Source organism: Nycticebus coucang, chromosome 10 (genome assembly GCF_027406575.1).
Source record: "Nycticebus coucang isolate mNycCou1 chromosome 10, mNycCou1.pri, whole genome shotgun sequence".
Classification (NCBI taxonomy): domain Eukaryota; kingdom Metazoa; phylum Chordata; class Mammalia; order Primates; family Lorisidae; genus Nycticebus; species Nycticebus coucang.
This window is the reverse complement of record NC_069789.1, coordinates 83,753,464-83,769,329: the sequence shown is the minus strand read 5'-3', so window position 1 is coordinate 83,769,329 and position 15,866 is coordinate 83,753,464. Positions and strand designations below refer to the sequence as shown.

General features: G+C 38.0%; 1 protein-coding gene across 6 annotated transcripts in view; it reads left to right on the top strand.

Annotated features, from left to right (window-relative positions):
- The window catches only part of RASAL2 (RAS protein activator like 2), a 445,700-nt gene that overhangs the window by 279,587 nt on the left and 150,247 nt on the right, over window positions 1-15,866 (top strand). For 2 of the 6 annotated variants that reach the window (XM_053606503.1, XM_053606504.1), the window contains exon 1: window positions 14,342-15,319. The exons of the other annotated variants lie outside the window; for them this stretch is intronic. In XM_053606503.1, the coding sequence (XP_053462478.1) occupies window positions 15,214-15,319 (106 nt within the window). In that variant the 5' untranslated portion in view covers window positions 14,342-15,213. Of the gene's footprint in view, window positions 1-14,341; window positions 15,320-15,866 lie in introns of those variants that run through there. 6 annotated transcript variants of the gene reach the window in all.

The following is a 15,866-nucleotide window of genomic DNA, read 5'->3' as shown; positions in this document are numbered from 1 at the left end:
TCCAACTTGCAGTAGAAGATAGCCAGCTAATTTTTTTCACTTTTTCCACCCCCGCCCTTCCCTTTTCTGGTTCTAACTGCTCTGGCATTAAAGCAGGGAGCCAGGATTAGCAAAAAGACACACTGCTCTGATGCCACAGAAGTGTTTACTTAGCTGGACATTCAATTAAAAGCCTCTGTTGTATATTATTAGTTCTCTCACTAACATTGACTGGCCACAGACCTGAGTGCATACTGTATGTGTTCCAGTGCTGGTTTTCTTATAGGTGGAAGGATGGGAACTCCTCCGAATGGCTCTTCGGGAGCTTCTCCACTGCAGTTTTTGGTGTTAGAGATCCAGCATCTATGATTCAGACCTGGCCATCTTCTTTGGTACCTGCTTAACTCATAAGGATCTATTACATCTTTTCTTTGCAGTCTTCCTCTTATAGTCAGTGAGGCTACAGGCTATTCCAGTGCCTTACCTTGTGTCAACTGAAGAATGATGAGGTTCATAAATTTGGAAAGGAGAGCTTTAATTCTCATAAAGGATTGCAGCCTGCTGATGGCCATCTTGCAAGTTAGCAAGCCTAGCCTCAAGCAGAAGCTGAGAGCAAGCATGTCTAGAGAGGGCCAAGAAGAAGAGAAATTTATGCTGCATAAGGTGGTTGAATATGCATATTTAACAAGCTATAGGAGAAGTCGTGAATATTTATGAAAGGAGAAACACACATGCACGATTGAGTTCCATGCTACTCCATGGAACCTATCTCCAAAAAATGGTGGCATTGGCATGATCCCAGGGTAGAGTTTTCAGCCCCATGAGGTCAAAAGGTGAAGCTGAGAACATAAAAACCCTCACTGCATAGCCTCCATATTACAGGTCAAAACCACTTTATGGTCATTAGTCTCTTATTGGGAAGGGATGCTGGTCAGTTGTGCCAAAACCACAAAAGGGAAGAATAGCATTAAGCATTTGGTTAAAATTAGCAGTGAACAAGTCTCCAAAGACTTGTTTAGCCATTAAGAAAGAAAGCCTAATGGTGGTTAGCAAGGAAGGGGTATTACAAGGCGTGTCCAACTTCTCTTCCTGGCATGGCTAAGAATTCAACTTAAGGTTTTTCTGGGGTCCTGTTGGCAGAGGGCTTAGGATTTTTTGTTTTTATGAGGCATAGTCTCACTTTGTTGCCCTTGGTAGAGTACCGTGGTGTTACAGCTCATAGCAACCTCAAACTCTTGGGCTCCAGAAATTTTCTTGCCTCAGCCTCTCAAGTAGCTTGGACTACAGGTGCCTGCCACAATGCCTGGCTATTTTTAAAGATAGGGTCTCACACTGGCTCAGGCTAGTCCCCAACTTATGAGCTCAGGCAATCCACCCACCTCAGCCTCCCAAGTGCTGGGATTACAGGCGTGAGCCACTGCAGGATTTTATTTTTAGTTTATATTTGTCAGGGTATTTTTTATTTTTAGTTTATATTTGTCAGGGCATTATTTTGCCAGAGCTGCCTTAGCAAAGAACTACAAACTAGATAGCGTAGACAACAGAAATGTATTGTTTCTCAGTCCTGTAAGTTAGCAGGTATGGATAGAATTGTTTCCTTCTGAGCGCTTTCAGAATGAATTTCTCTCATGCTGCTCTCCTAGCTTCTGGTGGTTTCCTGGCAATCTTTCCTGTTCCTTGGCATGTAGGTGTGGCTGGGAAGAAAATAATAGAGCTTTTATCCTTTTAATTTTGGTCTAAAATTTTAAAAAAGTATACTTCATTAATATTTACTATGTAAATATGGAGACCATGTATATATTAATAATTTATAAATAAATGTACAATATGTGTGAAGTTAATTTTTTTTTTAAGAGATAGAGTGTTGCTTTATTGCCCTTGATAGAATGTTGTGGTGTCACAGCTCACAGCAACCTCCAGCTCCTGGGCTTAGGCGATTCTTTTGCCTCAGCCTCCCAAGTAGCTGGGACTACAGGCACCCACACAATGCCCAACTATTTTTTGTTGCAGTTTGGCCGGGGCCAGGTTCAAACCTGCCACCCTCAGTATGTGGGGCCAGCACCCTGCCCACTGAGCCACAGTCCAGAAGTTAAATTTTTATCAATACAGGCATACTTACCAAAGAAGTAACCATGAGCTTCTTGAGAACAAATCGTTTTATGATTCATCTTTATATTCCATAAATAATATACATTTCATTGTCATGTTAACGAATTTCCCAGGTAGATAATAATGTACTTCTATGAAATAATTCTGCCATTTAAACTCATTTAAAATAAAACAGAATATTTTACACATCTGTTGGTGCAAGCATTTGGTTCCAACTCTTTCTTTTGCTAAATCCCAATTTGCAACAAATTCAAGTACTAACCAAGAAGAAATTTAAAAGTTGACTGTAGTCATTTGTTTCTCAATTAGGGATGTTTTCTGGACACATTTGTATACAGGACTGTAATAATCCAGGTGGATAAAAAATATACTGAAAGTTTTGTATACTTGTGTTTTTTAAACACTAATTTCTTTTGAGTTGCCAAAACATTTCTATAATACTGTATATATTCTTCATATCTATAAGTGCTCATTATCTTTTTTTTTTTGTCATACAGTTAACTCTCCAGGTCTGTGGTTTCCACATTTGTGGATTTAACCAACCACTGATCAAAAATATTTGAAAAAATGCATGTATACTGAACATGTACAAACGTTTTCTTGTCATTATTCCCCAAACATTACAGTATAACTATTTACATAGCATTTACATTGTATTAGGTATTATAAGTAATTCAGAGATAATTTAAAGTACATAGGAGGATGTGCATAGGTTATATGCATATATCATGCCATTTCATATCAAGGACTTCAGCATCTGAGAATTTTGGTATCTGTGGGAGGTCCTAGAACCAATCCGCTATGGATACTGAGGGACACTATGTTATAATATACATATACATAATTACTACAGTCCAATAAATTAACGTAACTATCATCTCATATAGTTTCCTCCCCCCCTTCTTTACTTTCTTCCTTCTATTTAAAATCAACTCCCTTTGGAAATTGCCAGTAAACAATACAGTATTATTAATGACAGTCCTCATGTTGTCCATTGGATCTCTAGACTTATCCTATATAACCACAACTTTGTACCCTCTAGCCTACATTTCTCTATTTCCCCTGCCCCTCATAAACCACTGTCCTACTCTGTTTCTGTGTTTTATTGTTTTGCTTTTTTTCTTTAGTTTTATGTTCGTTTGTTTTTTAAGATTCTGCATATAAATGAGGTCATGCAGTATTTTTCTCTGTGTGTCTGGCTTATTTCTCACCGTAGTATGTGTTTCTTTTAGGGTCATCTGTGTTGTTACAAATGGCAAAATGCACAAAGCTTACCTTTTCCCTACACTCTTACCGACACTTGTTATAGCTCATCTTTCTGATAAAATCCATCCTAATAGGTGTGAGGTGATAATCTTTATTGTGGTTTTGATTTGCATTACCCTGATGTTTAGTGGTGCCGAACATATTTTCATATACCTGTTGACCATTTTTATGTCTTTGGAGAAATGTTTATTTAGCTCCTTTGCCCATTTTTAAACCAGGTTATTAAATTTTTGCCATTGAGTTATGTGAGTTCTTTATATACTTTGGATATTAGCCCCTTATCAGATATATGGTTCTTAAGTATTTTCTCCCGATCAAAAGTAGTTGGTCTACTTTTCATTTTGTTGATTGTTTCCTTTGCTGTAAAAAGGCCACTAACTTTTATCACCTACCACATATTTAAAGGTGTATTTTCTCTTAGAACCACCAAATATTGTTTTCTCCTCTAAACATGTTTCATTCACTTACTTTGAACACATCACTTATGGCCGGGTGTGGTGATCATGCCTGTAATCCTACCATTCTGGGAGGCCCAGGTAGGTGGATTGCTTGACCTCAGGAGTTCAAGATCAGCCTGAACAAGATTGAAACCCCATCCCTACTAAAAATAGAAAAACCTGGCCGGGTGTTGAGGTAGGTGCCTGTAGTCCTAGCTACTTGGGAGGCTAAGGTAAGAGGATTGCTTGAGCACAGAAATTTGAGATTGGTGTGAGCTATGATGCCATGGCACTCTAGCCTAGGCAACAGAGTGAGACACTGTCTCAAAAAAAAAAAAAAAAATCACTTAAAAGGATGGATAAAAATTGACATAGTCTCCGTAATAAAATTAGCAATGGTGAATTTGTCAAAGTATAAAAGAACTTCATTAAATGCTTGTAGGGTCAAATAACCATGTCAAATATACTGATCAGGCATGGAATAATATATTCATTTATTTAATGAGTATCGAATATTTACTGTGTGCCAAGCATTACACTAGTGTTCACTGAAATCCTTTTGTTAAGAGATACTTGTAAAAAATAATCAGACTACCGGGCGGCGCCTGTGGCTCAGTCGGTAAGGCGCCGGCCCCATATACCGAGGGTGGCGGGTTCAAACCCAGCCCCGGCCAAACTGCAACCAAAAATCAGCCGGGCATTGTGGCGGGTGCCTGTAGTCCCAGCTATTTGGGAGGCTGAGGCAAGAGAATCGCTTAAGCCCAGAAGTTGGAGGTTGCTGTGAGCTGTGTGAGGCCACGGCACTCTACCGAGGGCCAGAAAGTGAGACTCTGCCTCTCCAAAAAAAAAAATAATAATAATAATCAGACTACCAAACCAGTTATTGTTGGAAAGGAACAAAATAAATGCCTATACACTATAAATAAATTCAAGTTGATCTTACATCGCTTGATGTTAGAAAGTGTAGGACAGTGTTTTTTTTTTAATTAATTTTTTTTTATTGTTAAATCATAGCTGTGTACATTAGTGCAGGACAGTGGTTCTTAGCCTTCCTAATGCCACAGCCCTTTAATACAGTTCCTGTGGGTTGCGACACACAGGTTTGAGAACTCCTGGTATATAGGGTCTAGCTTCCTGACTTCCCACTGACTCTTTGGATTTCTACACAATTCACTTTGTTATAGTATCTCTGATCATTGATGAAGGAAAACAGTTTTACTCCTCACTTACTGACATTCACTTTCACCCTTCATACCTCATCCAAAATATCTAAAAATGTTATACAGAGAAACTCTGATATGGAAAATAGTTTATAGTGTCAGCTCGGGAATAAAAATCTCTAAGTTCTGTGCTAACTCCACTCATGCTACTACCTCATAGAGTTTTTATGAGATGTATACGAGGTTAAACATATAGAGCACTTCACATACTACCTAGTACATTGTAAATGCATGGTGCTTGTGATCTTATTATTGATACAAGTATCAAATTATTGCTGGGTCTAGAGACAGAGGAATGTTACCCTAATGATTTTCAGTTTCCTTACAGAGCAGTGACAGATGTTAGGCCTATCCATCCTACTCAGTAAATATTAGATACCTGCTACGTACTCGATACTGTTGTGTTAAGTGCTAAATAATAGACTTCAAGAATTGCCTGTACTTGGAGTAAAATTAATTGTAAAATTTAACTTTATTCTAAGGAGAAAAAAGTCTTTCACAAATAATGAGAGGTTAGCCATTTTCTGTGTCTTTTCAGAAGGAGTTATTTCTTAACTACAGCTGTCACTTTATTTACATTTTGTTCTGAAAAGAATAACTTTAGTGTTTAAGCAATCTAATTATTTTTAATCTAGTCATCTGCTTCCTTAAACAGTCTGTCTTTAGTCTTTAAATGGCACATTTCTTTTGAGTACCTGTTTTATAATATTGTTACTACTTTATTTTTTTTTAATACTTTACATTTTGATACCTTTTTCCACTGAAGGATATCAGGGCACCTTCTATGTGTCCATTACATAATCATGTGACAGGAATACTTCTATAATACTAACATCCTTGTTGTTCTGTGACTTTGCATGTCCAAAGTGTTGCCTCCTAAATCCAAATAAGTGAAATTTCAGTTCAACTTCATCAGTTTCATTAGCTCTAATCACATAAGGTAACATGTTTGGCAAGAGAAAACAACATGGGAAAACACTCATTCATACATAATAAGTATGCAAGGGGTTTGAGTTTCATATATATTTGGGCTTCTATTTAAAGTTGTGAACTATATATTCTACTCTTATTAGAGTAATTTAGGTTTAATTCTACTCCTATTAGAGTAAAATAGCTCCTCAAAAATATAAGGAAAGTTTTCTTTTGGTGGTTTTGTTTGTTTGTTTGTTTTTGAAACAGTCTGACTATGTTGACCTCAGTAGAGTGCTCTGGCATCACAGCTCACAGCAACCTCAAACTCTTGGACTTAAGCGATTCTTTTGCCTCAGCCTCCCAAGTAGCTGGGGCTACAGGCGCCCGCCACACACTCAGCTATTTTTTTGTTGCAGTTATCATTGTTATTTTAGCTGGCCTGGGCTAGGTTCAAACCCGCCAGCCTTGGTGTATGTGGCTGGCACCGTAACCATTGTGCTTCAGGTGCTGAGCCATGAGGAAAGCTTTTAATTTGATATTTATTTTAAGGTTCTTTGAGAAAAAGTGTTATATAATATGTATCCAAAGGAATATCCAGATGGAAATGTAATCATCCTGTCCCTTGGCGGCCTTTTGAAAACCAGTTATTCTTAGTTCCTGTCCTTTATTCCAACAGAGTTTTGAATATCAGTAAGTTCAGTAAAAATCCTTAAAAAATTTGAAAGACATTATTTTAATATGATACAGATTATTACTTTGAATAATTTGCAGTCAGTACTTAGGATTATGATTTCCCAATCACTATTGCTTAAAGACACTTTGTTTTGCAAATAAAGGTCTTTTCATGATATTGAAATAGAATTTGTATAGTAGATTACACACATACTGGCGTATTTAACTTTATCCTTGAAATACCAACCAATATCAGTGTTAAATTTCTTGATTTTGATCATTGCTTTTAGTTTGTAAGAGAATGCCTTTGTTTTAGAAAATACACATAATCAGTGGTAAAGGGCAAATGGTTCAAAAAAATGCACATATATATTTATACATAAAGAGAATGATTATCAAATGTGGCAAAAATAAACAGCTGATAAATCTGGGAAAAAAAGGCATACTGGAACTTCTTGCATTATTCATGTACCTTTTTGAAGTTTGAAACCTTATCAAAATATAAAGTTATCCCCCCAAAAAACAATCTCCACCAACTTTCCCAGCTTTAGTTACCAATTTAGGAAAAGATTATATATTACCTGCCTTTATTTATTCCTATATATTATTAATCTTTTCCTATGTTCAAGAATAGTAGAGCAGAAGGAAAGAGACTGAGTCAGTGGTTTTGATTTCTTCAAGGATGATGAAAATCTTGGAGGAGTTAGGAAGAAATTGTGCTTATGAAACTGGAAGATAACTCTCTTCTGCTCTAGGATTTTATATCTTCTTTGGTACACACAAAAACCCCCAGATTATATAAAACTTCATGTTTGGATATCTTTTTACAATTTAAGGCTTCCACACAAAAACTTGTACACAAATGTTCATAGCAACGTTATTCATAATATTAATAAGTAGGAACAACCCAAATGTCCCTCAGTGAAATATTTTTTGACCAAAGAAAGGAATGAAGTCTTGATACTTGCTATGAACCTAATTGAAAATAACAAGACAGAAAAGACCACATATTGTATGATTTCATTTATATGAAATGTCCAAGATAGACAAATCCATAAGAAAAAACTTTAATTAGTAGTTGCTAGGGACTTAGTTGGGGGAATAGAGAGTGACTGCTAATGGTTAAAGGTTTCTTGGGGGCCGTGAAAATGTTCTGGAATTAAATAGTAGTGATATTTGCACAATATGAATATATTAAAAACCACTTCAAAAGAATGAATTTTATGGTATGTGAATTTATATTTTATTACAGTAATACTCATGGGGGAAAAAAAAACAGTAAAGCCTTCCCCATCACTCTTACCTCAGTCTTCCCATTTAATTAAGGATAAAAGCCAAAGACCTTTTAACTTAGGAGATCTGACTCTCTATTCACAAACTAGACCTCCTTTCATCTTTCCCTTCTTCATTCCAGTCTAGCTGTGCTGCCTCCTGACTATTCCTGCTTCTGTGCCTTTTTATTGGTTGCTCCTTCTTCCTAAAAGCTACCACTTTTAACCCTTTAGTGAAATATCAACGTCCCAGCAAGGCCTTCCCTGGCTACCTTCTTTGATATTTTGCATCTCCCCAATATTACCTAGCCTGCTTCCTTGCTGCTTTGTGGCATTTTTCATCATCTAATACAATATATATTTTGCTTTTTAAAATCTTGTTCATTATTTACTTTTCTCTATAGAATATAAGCTTAATAAGGACAGAGATTTTGCTTCTTGTGCTCACAACTATATCCTGGGGCTTAATATAGTACTTAGCACACATTAGCACAAATGTGAAGTGAAGGCACCTCTGAAATACAGGCCACTATGATCAAATTTAAGAGTATTAAGTAACTGGCTTGGCGCCCGTAGATCAGTGAGTAGGGTGCCAGCCACGTACTCCGAGGCTGGTGGGTTCTAACCTGGCCCGGACCTGCTAAACAACAATGACAAGTGCAACAAAAAATAGCTGGGTGTTGTGGCAGGTGCCTATGGTCCCAACTACTTGGGAGGCTGAGGCAAGAAAATCACTTAAGCCCAAGAATTTGAGGCAGCTGTGAGCTGTGACGCCACAGCACTCTACCCAAGGCAATGCAGTGAGACTCTGTCTCAAAAAAAAAAAGAATATTAAATACTGAAGAGGAAGTCTCATTTTTATACCCTTTATTCAGGTAAAGATTAAATATCTCATGGGACTATCAGAGTAAGGGAGTGGGAAGAAAACTATTTTTTGAATCTTGAAAGTAAAATAATAAAAGAATTATTCAGTTATTAAAATAAAAATAAAACTTTGACCCAGGCAAGCAATAATTATTTTATTTTTCACTCATAAAGATCTACTAGATATCTAGGTGTATATTAAGTACTCAAAAAATAATGACTGAATTGACAGTGCTGGCCTAAATCAGGGAACATTAAAGTCCTGTAGCCCTTATTTTGTAAATAATGTTATCTACATTATTGTCTATGGCTGATTTCATGCTACAAAAGTGGAGTTAAAATAGTTGCAACAGAGGTAATATAATCCATAAAGTCTAAAATGTTTGTTATCTGGATATCTACAGAAATAGTATATTTGCTATTCCCTGCTTAATAACTTTTTATGGGATATGGAATAGTATAGTAGGGAATCTTGGCCAAACATTCAAAAGTTCAAATTTCATTTCCAAGACTAGCTATGTTATCTTGAACAAGTTAAATTCTGTAATCTTCAGTTTCTCATTTATAAAACAAATAAAATACTTCATATGGTGGTTGTTTAAGAATTTTAAATTAGACTCGGCACCCCGTACACCGTGGTTATGGCACCAGCCACATACACCAAGGCTGGCAGGTTTGAATACTGCCCGGGCCAGCTAAACAACAATGACAACTGCAATAAAAAATAGCCAGCATTGTGGTGGGTGCCTGTAGTCCCAGCTACTTGGGAGGCTGAGGCAAGAGAATTGCTTAAGCCCAAGAGTTTGAGGTTTCTATGAGTTACTTAGAGTGACATAGTAAGACTCTGTCTTAAAAAAATAATTTTAAATTAGATAATATATGTAAAGCACTTAATGAAAGAAGTAAACAGCAAATAGCACCCCAGAAAGTACTACGTACACACTTACATATACACGTTTACACACACATAGACAAGAACATACACACAGGAAATAGAAACTTCAGTAACCAACTAGTCTCTAGATACTTTCCAACTTTTTAGGAAAATAACAAAATAAACTAATATTCAATAAGTACTTAATTGCACAAAAGGAACGTGATAAATTGCCAAAATGTATAGGATATGGGTTTTTTGTGCAGAAAATTATAGTAAATCATTATTTCTAGCAGTCCTATTGAAAGTTTTGTTGTGCTGTTGACTCACATGTTAGTAAAATATACACCCTGCTATAGAATGATTACATTGACAGATAAGTTTAATATTTTATTTTTAAGGAAATTTTTACATAAGGGGGAATTAATTCACTCCATGTTCTGATTATAAACAAACAAAAACAGTGTGATGTCTTATACCCGGGCCAGCTAAAGACAATGACAATGTACTTTATAACAAAATTTAAATCTACAACTTTTTTCTTGGGTGTCTCATTTTCTTTTAATTTACATAGAGTAAATTTGTAGGGCTGGCTTATTTTGATGACCATTTTGACTGTATAGTCTCTGCTTTCGTAAAATAAATAAAAGGTTTAATTTTCTTTAATTAAGTTATTTTTGTTGTTAATGTGTAAACTAATGATAAGGATCCTTAAATCATGAATATGTGAGTATTCTAGTATTAAGATATCTTTGATACATGGGATTATAATCTTACTTTCAATAATAATCATAATCATTGGCTCAGTGCCCGTAGCTCAGTGAATAGAACCTGTCCTGGGCCTGCAAAACAACAATGACAACTGCAACCAAAAAAAAAAAAAAAAATCATAATCATTCAATAAACACTTTTTAATCATTTTATATGATAGGCATTAAAATTTGTTTAAAAAACCTCAGTAGAGGCTTGGCACCTATGGCTCAAGCAGCTCAAGCGCCAGCCACATACACCTGAGCTGGTGGGTTCGAATCCAGGCCGGGCCTGCTAAACAACAATGATGGCTGCAACCAAAAAATAGCCGGACGTTGTGGCGGGCGCCTGTAGTCTCAGCTACTTGGGAGGCAGAGGCAGGAGAATCTCTTGAGCCCAGGAGTTGGAGGTTGCTGTGAGCTGTGATGCTACAGTACTCTACAGCTTGAGGCTCTGTCTCAAAAAAAATTAAAAAATAAATAAATAAATAAAAAACAGGAAACCACTATGTAAATAAGTAATTTTAACAAAGTAACAGGAGTAATAGCAATGAAAGTATTGGATGCAAGAGCTATTAACTCTGCCTTAAGATGTTAGGGATGGGCTCAGCACCTACTGTATGTGGTTACAGTGCCAGCCACATACACCAAGGCTGGCAGGTTCGAATCCAGCCCGGGTCAGCTAAACAACAATGACAACTGCAACAAAAAATAGCCAGGCATTGTGGCAGGTGCGTGTAGTCCCAGGTACTTGGGAGGCTGAGGCAAAAGAATCACTTAAGCCCAAGAGTTTGAGGTTGCTGTGACGCCACGGTACTCTACTGAGGTTGATGTAGTGAGGCTCTGTCTCAAAAAAAAAAAAACGATGTCAGGGAAGACCTGAAGATGTGATATTTGAGCTGAATCTCAATGGATCAGTTCAATATTCTCAGGTATATATGATAGAGCAATTATATCACAGAAGGTATCATTGTGCACTTATGTGCCGGATAATGTTCTAGCAAAACTGGAAAATCGTTTAATTCCAGGAAAATGAACAAAGCAACTGAATTTTTTTTGCCACTTTTAGTGGAACATATAAAGGCATAAAAATGAGGTAAATAGTATATGAGCAGAGAGGAATCTGGGGTCCTCACCAAGAAGAAAGCAGAAGCCATGTTATCACACTGAAGTTTGAATATGATCCTCTAGTCAGGGGTGTCCAACCTCTGTGGCCCAGAGGCCACATGTTGATTTTGTGAGGACATTTTTTCCTTATCTGTGGTGTCAGATATCAGGAAAAGTATGCACAAATCTTTTCTTTTCTTTTTTTTTAGTAAGTCGCTTTCCTTAGTGTTTTTTTTTGTGTGTGTGTATATATGTATGTATGTATTTTGTTGTAGCAGAGAAAGTTTAATAATTGGATGGATGGCTGCCAAGCAAGAACCTGAGAAGGACCTGGGGTTCTTTCTCTTTGTTGTTGTTTGAGACAGAGTCACTATGTCGCCCTTGGTAGAGTGCCATGGCGTCACAGCTCACAACAACCTCAAACTCTTGAGCTTAAGTGATTCTCTTGCCTCAGCCTTCCAAATAGCTGGGACTACAGGCGCCCACCACAGTGCCTGGCTGTTTTTTTGCTGTAGTTGTCATTGTTGTTTTTAGCAGGCCCAGGCTGGGTTCGAACCCTCTAGCCCTGGTGTCTGTGGCCGGTTCCCTACCCACTAAGCTACAGATGCCAAGCTGGAAATGGGGTTCTTTAAGGAAATTTTAGTGGGGAGGGGACTGAGGGTCTGAGGTCACTGATTGGTTGGGGCAGGAGGCATGAAATCACAAGGCTGTGAAAACTGCATTCTTACAGAGTCAGTTCCTTAGAGGTGTCTTCAGAATAGCTGATGTCAGCAGACCTATGGGAATTGAGGCTATGCTTTAAATGGTTGCTCTTCCTCTTTTCTTGCACATCAATTTGAAGTTTTCTCAGAAAAATTGTGCTTGCCTTTGACTAAACAAGGGCAAGCACAATTTAAAGCAAAAGTTAAATCTTTGGGCATCTCTAGGTGGCAGATGTGCCGCACATAGCAGGCCTCACTAGTGCCTAAATCCTACTGGGAAGCCTCCATGGCAGCAGGTGCTGGCACCACTGCTACTGTGTCCCTGACTACTGCCTGGTTGACCTCAGACTCGAAGTCAGCTGGGCCAGATGCATTCGCCAGCCCACCTTGGTAAGCATTGGGGCACACCCAACAGCTGAGCATGTTCTCCATGGGACACCTCTGCTGTTCTCTGCTGCTGCCTGATGCTTGAGGCTTTGCTCACCCCTACTTTCCCACACTCACCACCCAGTCCTTTTCGTGCTGATCACCCACTGACCCTGAAGCCCTGTCCTGGGCAGGGTGCCAGCCCTGGCTGTAGCCCCAGTGCTACACAGCAGCACCTTCCCAGAGCTTTGTGCGAGGGTGGTAGTGACCATGCTTATTCAGGAGGGCTGGAGACCCAGCAAACTCTGGGAGGCAGTCACCACCAGGAGACAGCAGTCAGACCTCTGCTCCTTCTGCCACCACCTCTTTCCTCAGGGTCTGTGTATTTAATGTGTGGCACAAGAACACTTTTTTTTTTTGAGACAGAGCCTCAAGCTATCGCCCTGGGTAGAGTGCTGTGACATCACAGCCCACAGCAACCTCCAACTCCTGGGCTTAAGCAATTCTCTTGCCTCAGCCTCCTGAGTAGCTGGGACTACAGGTGCCTGCCACCACGCCTGGCTATTTTTTGGTTGTAGTTGTTGTTTGGCAGGCCCGGGCCAGATTCGAACCTGCCAGCTCTGGTGTTATGTGGCTTGCGCTTTAGCCACTTGAGCTACAGGCACCAAGCCACAAGAACACTCTTGTTCTTCCCATGTGTGCCAGAGTAAAGAAAGGTTGGACATCCCTGCTAGGACAGTGGTTTCCAATATGGGAGTTCTGGAGATACTAGTGTGTTATGAAGAATACTACAAAGGGATTATAAATCCATGCTTAGAAGCTGAGCAAGCATAGCCTATAGGTTTTGATAAAATGTCTTTTATATCTATTTACTACTACTTTTTATAGTTAATTTTGAATAATAAAATATAAACTCATTTAAACATATTATCAGTTCATAATGCCTTTTTTGATATCTTCTATCTTCTCAATCATGTGGTACCATAGCCACAACTACTAAGTAACAGTCAAAACGGCTGATTTTTAAAATAGATCCTAAAATATTCTGTCTGGCATCTCCTGCCAATGTTGGAACTGTTAAAACTTTTAGAGTAGCCAACTAAAACTTCAGTAAATATTCAGTTAGCTGCTTCTACATGCCAGGCACTGCTCTACCTACTAGCATTACAAAGATTAATATAAAACTAAGTCTTTGTCTTCAGAGAACTTACAGTCAAAGTGAACTAGAGCCCAGATGAAAAATAATGAAGCCTGAAGTAAACATGGAGAGAAGGGTATGGATTCAGAATATATTAAACAATGAGAATCTCTCACTTAAAGCACATTACTAGAATAGAAGGAAAGACTAGATTATTTGGAAAAGAGTTTATACTTTGCTAAATCGGGGGAAAAATTATATCTTTATAAAAAAAGATATTTCCCCACTTGATTGCACTAATGTACACAGCTATGATTTAGCAACAATAAAAAAAAAAGATATTTCCTAGCAACAAGCCTAATTAATCTCCAGAGAATAGGGATATTAGTGATTTGTGGGTCTCTGAACATACCTATCTTGATTTCTCCCTGCCTGTTAAAAGATGTAAACTTGTGAAATAATCTTAAGTCAAACTGTAAATATGTAATGTAAATCATATAACAAATTCATCTGGATTTGACTCCTCCACAATAATAGTGTACATGTGATAAGAGTTGAAGAATAGTCATTCTCTATGTTGATGGATCTCTTAACCTTCAGCCCAACAACCTTACTTCTCTTACTCCTTTCAAATTTCAGCCTTCTTTTCTTTACACACACACATACACACACACACATGCACGCACGCACGCACACACACTTACTTCCTTTTTTTTCTCACAAAGAAGACAGAGCTATTGACTCGAAGCCCAGAATTGCCCCCGAGTTCCGACCACCAGCTCGAATTCTTATGAAGTGGACTTGTAATATCCTTCATGTTGCTGTTGGCAGTCAGTTACAGATTCCATTATTGTCGATCAATGCAGTCGCCATGCGAGGTGGGGGGAGGAATGGAGGAGAAGAAAGGAGGGATGAGAGCTTCCTATTCACAGATTTATCAACCTGCTTTTTCTCGAAGGAAATCTTTGTAAAGGGGGTTGGGATGCTGTTGAAATAGCTAAAACAGGAAGGGGTTAGGGGGCTGCAGTTCTTGCATGACTGAAAGGAATTTGAAAACCTTTCTCCTCAGAGAAACAAAACAAAAATGCTGAATTTGTTCTTTTGTCTTTGTTTTTGTTTGATGATATGCTTTACTTAACTGATTAGCTATTGTGCTGTCTGGTTATCTAAGCTGCTTTCAGTATAGGAACCTGTTTCTTTGAGTGTCTTTATTCTTTATTTTCCTATGCTTTTTCCTGGCATTAAAAACAAATTATTATTCAGTTTTATCCTGGCTTTCTCTTTCAGGCTAAAGCTTAACACCAAAAGACAGAAGGACAAATCTCTCTCCTCCATTCTCTTCTATCACCCTCTTTTAACCCTCTATTTCTTCCCCCCAACCCCCACCTTGTATCAGATTGATGTCACAGAGACAGAATTCAGAGTGGAGGGAGGATCACATTTTCTCTTTCATCATTACAGCTTAGCCAGCAATTTAAGTGTTGGACCCCCCAAGAATTTAGTCTCTGTATCCTTTTCTCACTTCATCATTCAGTAATTGTGCTCTGTATGGAAAAGTTTTCTGGCTGGAGAATGAGTCTCCTTTCCCCCGGTGATGTGGCCGAGTGGTTGGATAGTAGCACCGAAGAGGAGAAGAGCCTTCTGTCATTTCTGGGTACGGTAGGGCTCCTTGTTCTTTTAACCCTTTGTTACCTAAACTTTTCTTACTTTGGAGAATTAAAGCCCCAAATTTAAATTCACTGTTATGTTTTTAAAAGAGGGAAGAGGAATTAAGAGAAAATGTTTAAGTTGTCTGCTTTTCAAGTTTTGTTTATGTCTATAGAAATAGTGCCATGAGCCTTTGCTACAAGAAATAAGAGGTAATTTGCTTTGCTTTAACAAAGAGTGCTAGCTAGCTCCATACAACACTTACCATATCATCTGTCCAGCTGTTCATGGTATTTAGACAACTTCTAACCAAAATATATTGTTTTACTCTACTCTCAATACAGCGATGAAGTGTGCTTTATGAGAGTGGGAGTAGGCTTTGTGTGCATGAAAAGCCAACATACAAATTGAGAAGTAGCTTTTATGCGAGGTGTGAAGTATCGGTAATACTTAACATGTGATTTCTACTCAGAATATAAAATAGAACATACGAACCAACCATTAACTTTGAATTTGTGAATGGTTTTTAATAAATGTCTAAGTAAAGCAATTGT